Source organism: Cetorhinus maximus, chromosome 11 (assembly GCF_964194155.1).
Source record: "Cetorhinus maximus chromosome 11, sCetMax3.hap1.1, whole genome shotgun sequence".
NCBI lineage: Eukaryota > Metazoa > Chordata > Chondrichthyes > Lamniformes > Cetorhinidae > Cetorhinus > Cetorhinus maximus.
In genome coordinates this window covers 38956238-38971783 of record NC_135889.1, presented here as the reverse complement: position 1 = coordinate 38971783, position 15546 = coordinate 38956238, and the positions used below count along the sequence as shown (strand labels likewise).

Here is a 15546-nt window from a genome sequence, read left to right as displayed (position 1 = left end):
GTGGGAGGCTGGTGCTCACAGCACTTCTTCTCAATGTGTTCTTACTGCTTGACAAATAACTTCCAACATTTCTGAAGTAAGTTCATTTATCTTACACTTCAGTCACCTTGGTCTGCACCCGCCTGCTGCCAGCTTTCATTGTGGGATAGGATGCAGCTTATGCAGATTTATCTTGCATCCTTTATGAGGAACAAAAGGAGCAGCAACACAAAAAACACCAGGAATGACACCAACCAGAGCACCGGTTGCCTTCTCCTCAGCCACGTCACCCCACAGGATGGAGAGGATGGACATATAGATCTACTTCAAAGGAGGCAAGACCCCAACACAGGACATACAGGCTGAGGATTAGCTTTCAACATGTGAGAGCAACAGTGCTTCAGAATGCTTAGGCTTTCACGGCAGGTCATTACTGAACATCTGCAGCCTTGCGGAACAAGGCCTCTTTCCCAGAGAACCAGGTGGGCATACATTGCTCATGGTCATCAAGGTGGCTATCATTGGAGGCTAGCCACCTCATTTCAGTCTCTTAGGTCCCGCAGCATGATATCCAGGTAAGAAACGGAGGAAGACTTGGGCAACAACCTTCCCAGGTCTCTTTACATTCCTAAGATAGCTGAAGCCTCAAGAATCAATGTTTTGTTAGCCATTTTGACCTCTGCTGGGGTACCATTAACTAGAAATCCTTCCTTTGACAGATTCGGTGGATCATCTTGCCCACCTTCTCTGGTCAGGACACCTGGAAGCAAGGTGTTAATGCCAGCCTGAGTTAATAAGCCACAGCAAAATCCACTCCAATTAGAAATGGGATCCCCACCTGCTATTGTTTCCCTGCTGTGGGCGGGTCTATTCCATTGAGATTCCGCTCTGAATCTGAGTCATATCAGAGCATATGTTTACTTAATTCAACTGAAAATTATCATCCTAACATTTGTTTAATCCACTGATTTACTTTAATTATTGTTGAATGTAATTTTGCCACTTACGTCAATCAGTATGTAGGTATTTTGTGCAATGCCATTTTTATTTCAGAATTTCTGTGAGGAAAACCTTATTGAATGTACGGTTGTTTAATAATCAGTGTTTTAGAGATCATGCTGCCTTTCAAACAGATTTCTAATGAACTGGTGTACACTTACAGAGTAAGCAACAAGTAAACTCAAGTGACTTCCCTTGTTATTTTATTCGCTTGGATGATGTCCAGAGGTAGATGCATCACCCGAGAATCTATAAGTAACAGAGAATTCTATTTGTCCTGCTTTGAAACTATGTATTTTATCAACCTAGAAGAAATCAACATAGAGCAGAATTTCAACAGTTGCATAAATCTAGCTCCAGTGATGGCACCTGTTTACTTTGTGAAAGTACTTTAAGCCAGGTTCTAGCCGATAAAGCAGTGCATGATTTTACTTTGAATAGAATCATCTCTTTCTTCCAAAAATATGATTCTGTATATGCACCATCCACAGGGGCAAAAATATCTTTAGATTATACTTCATACAACTGCAAAGACTTTTGCAATGACTATCTTTTGTAGGTATCCAAATGCAAAGTTTGAATGTTGAAGAGGCAATACTCTTGTTTGCTACATAGTGTTAAATTTGCAATTCCAGAAGCTGAAACTTGAACTAAAAATCAAGTACCGTGGCTTTTATGTCAAATTAAATGTTTCTTCTTATAGATTTAATCACATTAGCTAGTTTTATCTCATGGATCCCTTAATAGATCAACTCATTAAATAATGAATTAATTTAATTCCCCAGTCTGCTAACTCATATCATCATTTCAAAGACAGGTATGCTCTAACCACATAACTTGACTTGTTTTCTGAACAAAGGCCATGCCAGCCACAAAGGAAACCAGTAGGCTCTTATTAAATGTGCAGGTGCATCAGGAGTTTTGTGTGTTGGCTACTTGTCAAAATGAAGTCTTTTCAATTTTCCTATCAACAGCCAATTTTTATTTCCTGTTTACACTATCTCAGTTTGCGGCAGCACAAAACTCTTTCATCATTAGATTGTCAGCCATGAAGTGGGTGCACTTTCACCTGAGTTGCAAGTGTATGGGTTCATATCTCCACTCCTAGAACTTGAGCACAAAATCGACTGATATCTGAGTGTAGTAATGAAGGACTGCTGCACCATTAAAGGTGCTGTCCTTAGGATGAGACATTAAACCAAAGGCCAATCTGTCGTTTTAGGTGGAAGTAAAAGATCCCATGCAAAATTTCAAAGAGCAGGGAAGTTTTCCTTGTGTCCTGGCCAATAATTATCACTCAACTAAGATCATTACCTGGTCATCATCACATTACTGTTTGTAGGGCCATGCTGTGTGTAAATTGGTTGCTGCATTTCTTACATTACAAAATTATTACATTTCAAAACAACTTTAAATTTGCTGTGAAGTGCATCCTTCGGTTGTGAAAGGCACAATATAAATGCAAGTCTGACTAAACAAAAAATAGCGTTAGCTTTTTCTTTGTAAATTAGCTCCTAATTTTCTTGATAATTTTCGATCTGTTGCCTTCAAAACAGCAAAACCGAGGAGCTGAATATTTGTAATCAAAAAGGACATTACAACTTTAAGAGTCGAGATTGATGAGGACTATCATGGTCAATTTTACTCAGCAGAGTTCCTGATTCAGTCTTCTCAGCATCAAAGATAAGATATTATTTACTCTCTGTCGATCAGTTCTCTATCTATTTGTCAGCAATGTTTGATGACCACTTGTGCTTGAATTGAGGTATTTGTAGAGAGTGGTGTAAAAAAAGTCAGCAAAGACACAAACATCCAGAACTTGCATATATAAAAACAAAAAACTGCGGATGCTGGAAATCCAAAACAAAAACAGAAACAGAAATACCTGGAAAAACTCAGCAGGTCTGGCAGCATCGGTGGAGAAGAGTACAGTTGACGTTTCGAGTCCTCATGACCCTTCAACAGAACTGTTGAAGGGTCATGAGGACTCGAAACGTCAACTGTACTCTTTTCCGCCGATGTTGCCAGACCTGCTGAGTTTTTCCAGGTATTTCTGTTTCTGTTTTTGTCCAGAACTTGCAGTTGTAATGACAGCAAAACTTTCAGAGTTCGCTTTCTTCATTGTGCAAAATTGACAGCACATGCAAAGTTAAACATGGAATTCCTCAAGTTGCTGTAAGGGATACGCTGCCCCTTCATGATGGATGCAGCGTTGCACTCTTAATTGATACAATTATTGCCGAATCAATGGTTTGGGGTGAATTTCAACTTTTCCACACTATGCTCACTATTGAAAATGTTAATTCTTCTTGAAAACTGAGTTTTTAACAGCATGCTAAACAATAATTCCCCCTGCCCTTGAACAACTAATTTTACAAGCATGGAGTGTCATTCCCTTTATCTCATGATAAAAATGCCATGATTTTTAAATAAAAATTACTTTTAAAAAATTTTACTTTACTTTCAACATCAGGCCCATTTGTATATCCCAACCTTTAAATTGCTTTCTGTAAAATAATTAAAAAGTGAATTATAACCTGCTCTTTTGACATTCTGGTTTGTTGTCTGAGAATTCTTTAAACTGATAGGCTGCTCAGCCTCCTTGCTTACTCACTGTTTCTGGAAGTCACAATTCCCTTTAGATGGCATCAAATTGAAAGTCACATTGAAATCAATATTCTAGAGCTCATTAATACTTTGTGAGCTGCTATTTCCGCAGTCAGTAGTGAGTACCGTCTCTTCACCGCTAACTGCAAAATGTAGGCTATGAATTTGATTAACACCCAGATTAACTAAAATAATGAGAAAAAATAATGGACAAAATATGCTTCCTTGTGTCGGTGTTGCAATGGCAAAATGCACATTTGTGACTCAACATTTGCACCTGCTGAGAAAAGTCACATTTCAACCCACCAGCTCAATGGATATGCCACAAAAATCCAGCTTCTTCCTGAAACTTCTTAGGAAACAATACCCCACTGAAGCTTTGAGGCATGTTTTCTGGTTTTCAAGGCAATTATAAAATGAAACAGTACTAAATACACTGCAGCAGTTAATGTTTTCAAATTAGGTTTAATTCTTAAAAATGGCATTACTGACTTTTGGTTAAGTATGTACTAATACCACAACTGATTGTCCACACACAAAACATATCACAGTTAGAAACTGTACATCATTAGATTGTATAAACCTGGCAAACATTACTGATACAACTTTATTCCAAAATTAACATAGTTTACATCACTAAATAGTTTACAAAAATGTTTGCATCACACAAATTTCACAAATATCCTTTCAAATGATTTAAGCACAGGGAACTGGTTCCATTGCAAATCTGTGTCTTAGTAAGTCACAACAGTGATATTACGGTCAAAGCACAGGAAAACTTATGCACTGACTTTGAAACCTGTAGATGATTGGCTAGTTGATTGACTGATACTTTGGTGCAAATGCCAGCTACAGGTTGTGATGATAACAGGGTCACTATTTTCCCCTAGTTGGATATCGGTAAAATGGGTAGAAATCCGTGTGACAATGGCTTTACCTTTCATCCAAACATGAAGCTGCCATTTTCTAAGTGTAAGCAATAAAAATTCAAAATTTTTATAATGAGCTTGTGCCTGTTGTTCCAGGAACTGTCCTTAGGAGGAATGACACTGCACTCTCTAAGAAGTTAGTGGAATATACTCAGCTGATTTTGAAAAAATAGAAATCACTTAAAAAAGTAGTGAAGATGGACTGGTGGCACAGTAGGTTAAGATACTATCATGCAGCATGGAGTCATTAGACTTCCCGACCAACCTGAGATTCTCAGCATAATGAGTTCCCAATTTCAATCAGATCTATAAATAGAGCACAACTGGATTCAACTTGATGAAACCATGAGTTAAATGAAATTCCCCTATCCAATTTTCAGGAAACAAGAATTTCAATGATTCCTGTTTCTAGATGTCTTTTGCATTCTTTGTAAATACCTGTATTATTATGAAATGTGCAATCTGTCATTTAATTCTAGTCCAATGTTGTTTTTTATTTTAATAAGTGCACAGCTTTAGATGCCTTAATTATTTTCCAAATGTTTCAATATTAGCTGTCCATTGCACATGTGTATATATGGTTAGAGATGACACTGCAGAAAAGAGGGGGTCATTGTGCATATCTACCTTGAGCACTTACTAAGCAGGACTTGTGGAGTCAGAGAGTAGGCTACTGCCCATCCTCACCACCAGGGGTAAATAAAGAGCTCAACACAGGCAAGAAAACACGTGGAAATATGATAACTCAATTTTAAAGAATGTTTTGTAGGGTATCAAAATATTTAAACTTTAAAACATTTATAATAAAGAGCTTTCAAACATGTCATCATAGACATTTGTTAAATTTTGATTTTTTGTGCACATCATCAATACTTCTCTTTACTTCCCGTTTTGTAGAATAAGATTGCAAATATTACATTCTCAAAGTCCATCAGGCATGCTTGCATCGCAAGGGCAAAGATAATAACTTTATTTTGCACAAAGTATGTTGTAGTATTAGACAAGGGGAAGTTCTTCCAATCGTATTGTACTTTCAACTGATGACCAAGACTATCTGAAGCCACTTTAAGCAATACTCTCAAGTTTTGAAATGCCCTCAGTCCTCAAATTATGGCACTGGGTAGTAGCATACAAAAGCTAAATACAGTCATCTGAAATTTTTCTGTTATTTTAGAGGATGCATTAAAATGTTTAATGACTTATTAAAATGGTAGAAAGAACAACTTCAGATGAACATTTTACTTTTGCATGCTGGAATCTCAAGGTATAATTTTAGAGCCCTGTTTATTCCTTTGCATTATCACCCTTTGTGGCTCCCATACTGGTGTCTCCCATTGCAGATAGTTTAGTTTACAGAATTCCCCATAGCTAAAGTGACTCTAGCATTATTCTTCTAATATATAGTGCACCATTAAAATACTTGGCTAAAAAGTGGAATAATTTGACATGAGGGGAGTTGAAGCTTGTGCGCTGGGCTTTCAGTACAGCTAAAAGTCTAGGCTTCCGGTCAAGATTCTCAAAAAACAGAAAATTCTGGAAACACTCAGCAGGTCTGGCAGCATCTGTGCAGAGAAAAACAGAGTTAACATTTCAGGTCTATAACCTTTCACCAGAACTGGCAAAAGTTAGAGCTGTAACAGGTTTTAAGCAACTACAGATGCAGGGAAATGAGTAAGGGAGGCAAGATCAAAAGGGAAGGTCTGTGAAATGATGGAAGTAAAGCAAGATTAACTGACAAAAGGGATGATGGTGCAAGGCAAAAGCTGATGGTAATAGACAAGTCAAGAAACAAAAGATGGGTTGAGAAGAGGCATTAATGCCAACAACGGAATCAATACCAGAACCTTCTGCCAAAAAAAAATGAGATCTTTGATTATGCTGTAAAATTGTTGATCTAAAATTTTGAGTCCAGAAAATTGTGAAGTGCTGAATAGGAAGATGAGGTCCTGTTCTTTGAGCTTCTTTGGCGACAGCCCCAACAATCCATCCTTTTCCCACAACACCTTCATGTGCAAGCACAGGGGATGCAACACATGCCGTTTTACTTTCTCCCTTACTGTCCAAGCGCCAGGTAAAATAGTGATTTATTTGTACTTCCTTCAATTTAGAACACTGTATTTGTTGTTCATAACGTGGTCTCCTCTACACTGGGGAGGCTAAATGCAGATTGGGTGATTGCTTTGCTCAACACCTCTGTTCAGTCCATAAGCTTCTGTCCTAAGCTTCTGTTCACTTGTCATTTTAGTTTTCCATGCCACTCTGACCTTTCTGTCCTTGGCTTCCTACACTGTTCTAATGAAGCTCAAACGAAGCTAGAGGAACAGCATCTCATCTTTCGTTTAGGCACTTTACAGCCTTCCAGACTCATTGAGTTCAACAATTTCAGATCATAGCTACCACTCCCACTTTCTCTTTGGACAGCCGCTGTTGATAATGATTCAGCCATTGCCATTTGCAGCTCCTCAAGACCCATCTTTTGTTTCTTCACTTGTCCCATTACTATCCTCCTGCCTTGTATCATCATTTATTTTGTCATTTAATTTCTCCTGCATTTCACCCTTTCACAAATCTTCCATGTTATTCTTTTTATTCCTTGTCCCCATTTCTATACTTTTTAAAAAACCTGTTACATCTATAACCTTTGCCATTTCTGATGGAATGTCATCGACTTTAAACATGAACTCTGTTTCTCTCTCTACAGATGCTGCCTAACCTGCTGAGCATTTCCAGCATTTTCTGTTTGTGTTTCAGATTTCCAGCATCTGCAGTATTTTGTTTTTGTTCTCTTAGGTTTGCTTTACTCAGGGTAGTTGAAGCTAGAATCCCAAAAATTCAAAACCAACTTTTGGACCTCTTAAACTGAAATAATAATTATAGGCAACCAAGTCATATTCAAATCTCTTTGGAGATGTCTGAATATGGTCAAAGGTGTTACTTACAAAAGCCCTGAAATGGTCAATTTAAAAAAGGCTACCACTACAAGGCAATTTGCAATGTGCCTTGACAGCAATCTAATTCAGAGCATCATCTTGAAGAGGACTTGAAGATATGATACTCTGGATGTTTCATTTATAGCAAGAAAATTAAAATGTTACAGAACTGTACATAAATTATCTTCTTGAATTTTCCAAAAACTGGGAACTTTTAACAAGTTACATCATGTAACAATTCAGCAAAGGCATGCCAATAATGACTAACTACAATTAGTTAGCACCATTTATGTTTTTAAAAAATACAAAACATACATTTTGTGAGATGCTGCAAGTATAATGGGTTAAATCAGCAAGTCATCATGTTACATGGTAATTTATACCAGGCAACCAAGTGCATGTAAAACCAATGAAAACGTAACAAAGTAAGGAACCCTGTACAAGTGCACTAGTCCGAAGGCCGCCATGGCAATGGCCAAGAGGGGCTGCAGTCTTGCTGTGTGTTTCAGTAGTTTGCTAACATGAAAAATAAAAGCTTTTATTAGTTATGCAGAGAATTAAATATAATTTTTTTGCATTTAAATTAAAGGTGCTTGCATAAAAAATCTCCAAGTGCAACTTTTAAAAAATTCATTCATGGGATGTGGGCATTGCTGGCTATGCTAGCATTTATTGCCCATCCCCAATTGCTCTTGAGAAGGTGGTAGTGAGCTGTCTTCTTGAATTGCTGCAGTCCATGTGATGTAGGTACACCCACAGTGCTGTTAGGGAGGGAGTTCCAGGATTTTCACCCAGTGACAGTGAAGGAATGGCGATACATTACCAAATCAGGATGGTGAATGGCTTGGAGGGGAATTTCCAGGTGGTGGTGTTCCCATGTGTCTGCTGCCCTTGTCCTTCTAGATGGTAGTGGTTGTGGGTTTGGAAGGTGCTATCTATGGAGCCTTGGTGAGTTCCACCTGTGCATCTGCTAGATGGTTCACACTGGTGCCACTATGCGCTGGTGGTGGAGGGAGTGAATTGTTTGTAGGTGGGGTGCCAATTAAGCGGACTGCTTTGTCCTGGATGGTGTCAAGTTTCTTGAGTGTTGTTGGAGCTGCACCTATCCAGGCAAGTGGAGAGTATTCCATCACACTCCTGACTTGTGCCTTGTAGATGGTGGACAGGCTTTGGGAGTTGGGAGATGAGTTACTCACTGTAGGATTCCTAGCCTGTGACCTGCTCTTGCAGCCACGGTATTTATATGGCTAGTCCAGTTCATCTGGTCAATGGTAACCCCTCAGGATATTGACTACGGGCAATAGGACTTGATTAGGACACAATAACCCGAGTGAGGTAGTGTTGTAAATAGGTTGGGACACTACAATACATTTTGAGCTATGCCGACAGTTGTACAATATGTAATATTGATGGCAGGGGAACCAGCATTGTTTCAGTTGAATTCAAATTCAAAGACCCCATGCTGCCTGACTAAATGGCTGGAGCTAGGGGTGTCTGCAAATAACCTTCAACTTATATTCAAGCAGGAAGGTACAGAAGGGAGAAAATATTAACCTGAGAATTATTGGTGGAAAAACTCACCCAGGTATGGGTTCTTCCCAAGATTCTTTATACATTCTGAACTGTTTGATGGCTTTGAGCAGACATGACTGACTTTTCATGTGACTGAACAACAGGACAGTGAGTCAACTGTACAGTTCTTTTAGGCACAGTCTGCAATTGCAGAGGGCTCTAAACCATGAGTGGGGAACCTATTGCCCATGGGTCGGATCTGGCCTGTTGCTCAATTTTATCCAGCATGCAGCAAGATTAGCTCAAATGTTTTGTGTAGAGTCTGAATGCAGTACTAGATCTTTCTATTGCCTAAATTACTTTGTTTTTATTTGCTGTCTCAGATGCTATTTTTAGTAAGATCTGTACAAACTCATCATGACAGCATGACTGCTCGTTTGTCTCTGTAACAGACCACGATGGTGCATGAAAACAATTAAGTCGCAGGTGAACTTTAAGACAGTGTTAGACTTTTGGGTTGGGAAACTTGCCACCTAGTTTAAACAAAAGAATGACACCAGGAATTCTGAGAAACATTATCTTTGACTATGGTTGCTGTTCTGTGGGAAGAGCTCAAATCACTAGATTACCAGTTGCCAATGCAGTTTTATATACTAAAGCTCTACCCACACTGTTGATTTTTATGTGCGTGGCCCGCAAATGATTTTGGCTGTGTGTGAATGCCCATGATAAGAAAAAGGCTCCCCACCTTTGCTCTAAACAGTCAATGGTGCATAGCGTGGTGGAATTATAAAACCAGGGCAAAGTGCATTTACAAAATGGAAAATTCTCAATCTTGAAATCCATAGGGGAACGAAAGTCTGTTATTCAATAGCTATAAAATATGACTGCTCCTTATCACCGCAATACATCTAAAAGTCTACTGTTGGACTGAAATTGATGCTCCACTTTAGATCAGAATTATAGGCAGGACACTTATTAATAATGAGAGAAGATTTTTAAAAATATATTTTTGGGGAATATTGTGTTATTCTGTGAAGAAGGATGTTCACATGTACGCGCGTGTGTGTGTGTGTGTGTGTGCATGTGCGCACATGTGTGTAAGTTGGTGAAGGTTACTAGAAGACAGGTTGTCTTGGGGGTTTCAAACATGAAAGGATAGAGGCGTTAAGTTTGAGGTACAAGTGAATAGGTTGGATCTAACATTTGCATTTTTAGATAAGTTGAGAGTTTGTTTGAATATCAAAGGGAAGTCAGAGGTACAAAGAAATATGTTTGCACCTTGCAGAAGTTCCTTAGGTAAATAGAAAAGGGTATATTACGTTTTATTGACCTGAAATCATTGACAAAATAGAAACATGAAAGATTTTATATTTGGAAGGAATTGAGTTTCAAAGAGGTGTGAGAACAATGGAACCTTAGATGAAAGGGGAAAAAAAGTATTTTAGAGTTACTGTGGAGAGCTTAGGGGTAGCTGTTATCTATGGCTGGTAGCTGTTAGCTGTAGCTGTGGGCTATTGGCTGTGTGAGGAATATCTCCTGGAAATAGCTCTAGCCTGGGAGAAAATACAATTTGAATCAGCCAGAATAGTCTTGAGCAGCTAAAAAGAGTCTTGCTCTGAAATTTTGGATTTCCACAGCAGAGTGGGAGGGAGTTTAAAAAGTCATGTGGTATGCCTCTTGCCTACAGCAGTTTGCCTTGGGTAATATTACTGGACTTTTATAGTTAAACATCTATAAGGGAGTGTTGCTTGGAAGGTAACTTGTGGGTCTGGCCAAGTAGGGGGTCCTTTGGGGGAATATTTTGTAAGGCTAATTTAAACTGTGAAACTGTAATCTTGTGTGCTTAAATCATTTTTATTCTTGTTAATAAAACTTTTACTTTTAATTTTTAAAATCCCAAAAGTCTTACTGGACTTCTTGCTGCTGAGATCAGTACGTTTTCTTCTCGCTTTCAGAATACAAAAAAAAAGGGTATGGCCCGTAAGCCAAGTTTCCCTCTGGGATTTGGTTTGCGCAGCAATTAACATCTGCTGTGGTTATCACAATAATTAGAGATTTTAGATATAAGCCATTATCCTTTTGTTGGACAATGTACTGCAATGATTTGTAACTTCCACGAAAAACTATAAAAAGAATAAAACAGGACAAACTAATAGCTCAGTATTGAGCTAGACATCGGACACAACAAAAACACACTTAGCCCTGCAAAGTTCTCCTCACTAACATCTGGGGACTTGTGCCAAAATTGGGACTGCTGGCCCATAGACTAGTCAAAAAACAGTCTGACATTGTTGTACCTACAACAGTGCTTTCAGCCAAATTCCAGACTCTACCATCACCATCCTGGGCATGTCCTGTCACAGCAACTGGACAGACCAGTAGTGGGCAACCTACAGTCTGCAGGCCACATGCAGCCCATGAGGGTTCTGAGTGAGGCCCACGGGGCATTTTGTTGACCGTAGTCCATGCGCAGAGCTGCCAGATTCTGTTGGTTTCCATCTGCATAGTTTTTTTCCTACTGTTATTACTAAAGTGATACACACGCAAAGCAAGGGCACATGAAATGAAGTGCGTGCTGATTGCACACAACATTGACTGAGAGAGCTGTGAGCTCCCTCTGTGTCCAATCAAAGCGTTGCTACGGTTCAATTGGCATGTCCCGCAAATTCTTATTTATGGGGTCATGGTTAGTGCACATGTCCGATTTCAATCTTGCGGCACACTGAGATGAAGGGGAGCCACTCATGCAGCCCACTCACTAGCCTAGGTTGCCCATCACTGGGACAGACCCATTAGAGGTGGCAACACAGGACTACATGTATGTTAAACAGTGGAAGCAGCATGCCATAGACAGAACCAAGTGATTCTACAACCAATGGATTAGATCAAAGCTCTGCACTTCTGCCACATTCAGTCATGGATGGTGGTGGATAATTAAAGTACTGACAGAAGGAGTAAGCTCCGCATACCTCCCCATCCTCAATAATGACGGAACTCAGCACGTGAATATAAAAGGCAAGGTTGATGTGGCTGAAGCCATCTTCAGCCAGAAGAACTGAGTAGATGAGATTCCCATTACCACTGAACCCAGTCTTCAGCCAATTCGAATCATTTCACATGATAGCAAGAAACAGCTGAGTGCACTGGATACAGAAAGGGTTATGGGCTTTCACAACATTTCCAAATATGGTGTTGAGCTCCTGAGCTCCAGAACTAGCCGTATCTCTAGCCAAGCTGTCCCAGTATAGCTTCAACACCCGACAATGTGGAAAATTGCCTAGGTGCGTTCTGTCCACAAAAAGCTGGACAAATCCAACCCATTAATTACCACCCCATGTACAGAATTTAAAGCCCCTCCCCACCCCCAACTAGGTCAGTTCAGAGGCTGGGGTGGTGGGGGAGGGAGGCACGGTGGTGCCACGTGATCAGGCAGGAGGTTATGGGATGGAAATTCCCCTGCCTCCCCGCCTCCCTGTGATCAAGTCCAGGGTGGGAAGGCTTCCCACCCCGGAGGATAATTGAGGCCCTTGATTGGACACTTAAAGGCCTTATCCCACCACCACTAGTATTTAATTAATGGTGTGCGAGGAACTCGTCATCCGCAGAGGCTGCCCAGCAAACCTTGTTTGATGGGGGAGTGGGTGGCATCTCATTCACAGGCCCAATCGAAGGATCTAGTGTTGGGATAGGGGGTGCCACTGAAAGCCATGCCCCCACCCTTGCATCAGACCTCCCTCCCCACTCCGGCACCCCACTTTCTGCTAACCCCACCCTGCCCAATTAACCGCCTCCGGAGGATCCATCAGTGATCCTCTGGGTAGGCCCAATGCAATCTGGCAGTGCCCACTGCTGCTGTGGTGCTGCTGGCACTGCAGAGCTGCCGGCCTCTGATTGGCCAGCAGCTCCTGAAGTTGGGATTTTCACCCTATTGGAGCCTTAATTCAGTGGGAGGCCTGACACTGTCCAGCTAAGTGCCTGATTATCTCAGAATAGTGTGGACCTCCCATGAAAAGGCAACTTGGATCTCCCGCCAGTTCTTAGAAACGTTCAGAGAAAGTTCACTGGACTGATTCCTGGGGTTAGTTTATGAGGAAAGATTGAGCAACTTAGACTTATACCCATTAGAGTTTAGAAGAATGAGAGGTGATCTTATTGAAACATATAAGATCCTGAGGGGATTTGACAGGGTGGATGCTGAGAGGATGTTTCCCCTTGTAGGGAAGTCTAGAACTAGGCAATACAGTTTAAAAATTAGGTGTCTTCCATTTAAGACTGAGATGAGGAGAATTTTTTTCTCTGATGTTCATTAGTCTGTGGAATTCTCTTACCCAGAGAGCAGTGGAGGCTGGGTCATTAAATATATTAAAGGCTGAGTTAGATAGATTTTTGATCGGCATAGAAGTCAAGTGGTATTGGGGGACAGGCAGGAAAGTGGCGTTGAGGCCACAATCAGATCAGTCAATACCTTATTGAATAGCGGAGCAGGCTTGAAGGGCCAAATGGCCTACTCCTGCTCCACATGTGTTCTCCAACTGGTGGGCAGGACCCACATTGCCACCACCAAATTCCACCACATTACTCTACTTTCAATCATCAGCAAAGTGATGGAAGGTGTCACTGACAGTGCTATAACACAGCACCTACCCTTATGAACAACCTACTCACCAATGCTCAGTTTGCGTTCTGAGGCTCCAGACCTCATTACAGGCCTCTGCCCAAACATAGATGAAAGAGCTAAATTTCAGAGATGAACTGAGTGCGCCATCAAGGCAGTATTTGGCCAAGTGCAACGTCAAGGAAGTCTAGTCAGATTTAAATTAATGGGAATCGGGGGAAAACTCTCATTGACAGCAGTCACATCTGATACAAAGGAAAATAGTTGCTGCTGTTGGAGGCCAAGCCTCTTAACCCAGGACATCGCTGCAAGTGTTTCTCAGGGGACCGTCCGAGCTTAATCATCTTCAGTTCCATTCACAACTCCTGAAGATAATGAAGCAGTTCATGTCAGCTTGCAGCAAGACCTGGGCAAGGTTCAGGCTTGGGATGTTAAGTGATAAGTAGCATTTGTGCCACACAAACGCCAGGCAATGGCCATCTCCAAAAAGGAGAGTCGACCCACTTTCTCTTGACATTCAACTGAATTACCATTGCTGAATCCCCCACCATCAACATTTTGAAGGTTCACCTTTGACCAGAAACTTAAATGGATGAGCCACGTAACCACTGTGGCTCAAAAAACAAGTCAAAGGCTGGGTATCCTGCAGTGACTGAATAACCTCCTGAATCCCCAAAGGCTTTCCACCATTTACAGGGCACATGTCAGAATTGTGATGTAATACTCTCCAGTTTCCTGGATGAGTGCAGCTCCAAAAATACCTGAGAAGCTCGATACCATCCAAGACAAAGCAGCCTCCTTGATTGGTACCCCATCCACATTAAACATTTACTCCTTCCACAACTGGCGCACTATGACAGCCATATGAACCATCCACACTACAGCAATTTGCCAAGACTTCTTCAACAGTGTCTCCCAAACCCGCGACCTTGCCAGGAAAGACATGGGCAGCACTTAAAGGAAAGACAGTGGCAATGCTACCACCTCCTTACTTAGAATATAGTGTCGTTCTTTCAATGTCACTAGGTTAAAATCCTGAAACTCCCTTCCTAACAGAACTTTGGGAATACCCTCACCACACTCACGACAGTGGCTAAAGAAGATGGCTCAGCAGCACCTTAAGAACAATTAGTGATGATCAATAAATGCTGGCTCACACATATCTCTTGAACTTTCTAATTGATTTGTGCATTAGTACATTACTGCAAAGGAACGTTCATACGTTCAAGACTTCTTGTTTCCAAGAATTAATCAAGCTAAGTTTTACCTGTACAAAATGGGTTATCTAATATGTAAACAAAGCCACTGTCTCAAAAAATATCAGTAAAATGCTTGGCTAAAATTAATATATTTTCCTATTTATGAATGGCTTATGAGTCCAGATTCATATCACAAACATATTCTCTGCTTTAAGAAACTTCATCATCATTTAGGCTGTGATGTTCTCTGCTCCCCTAGTACTTTCCCTGTGTTCTGCCCTCTCCAGGCTCCTGCTACCTCTGGGCTCCTGCCAAGGATAGGCAGACTCTACAGTAAGCTGAAAGTAAATACCTGTTTTCTTACAAGTAGTTACATGCAGCACTTCATATTATGAGATATTGTCATTTAGACAGGGTGGTCTGTCATAACCGATCCAATTAAAAAGGGTTCCTTCAACAAAAATAGTTTGAAAACCACTACCCTTCAATATTGCATAATTAGCCTAATTTTGAATTTTGCATTGTCATCATGTGCAATTCTGTTTCTGATCAAAGTCTTCCCAATGTTCTCTGAAGATAATGACTCAATTTAAGTATTTTACAGGATAAAAATGAAAACTGACCTTTCGTGTTCACAATTACATTTTTAGCATGGGGCAAGCAAATAATGATTACAACATCCATATCATTTAATCTCGCATCACTCTACTGCTGTATTACATTGAGAAACTGGTTTTGAAAGATGAATTATGTAATAGGAATAACTACAATAG

The 15546-nt window shown here is 40.4% G+C and overlaps 1 protein-coding gene across 2 annotated transcripts in view; it reads right to left on the bottom strand.

Annotated features, from left to right (window-relative positions):
- Nucleotides 1–4030: 4030 nt before the first annotated feature.
- Nucleotides 4031–15546, bottom strand: part of pgap1 (post-GPI attachment to proteins inositol deacylase 1) — a 165696-nt gene continuing 154180 nt past the window's right edge. For both annotated transcript variants that reach the window (XR_013577940.1, XM_078551836.1), the window contains exon 27: nucleotides 4031–7960. Coding sequence is in view for 1 of the 2 variants with exons in the window: in XM_078551836.1 (XP_078407962.1) it covers nucleotides 7822–7960 (139 nt within the window). In the remaining variant the exon portion in view is untranslated. The remainder of the gene's footprint in view (nucleotides 7961–15546) is intronic.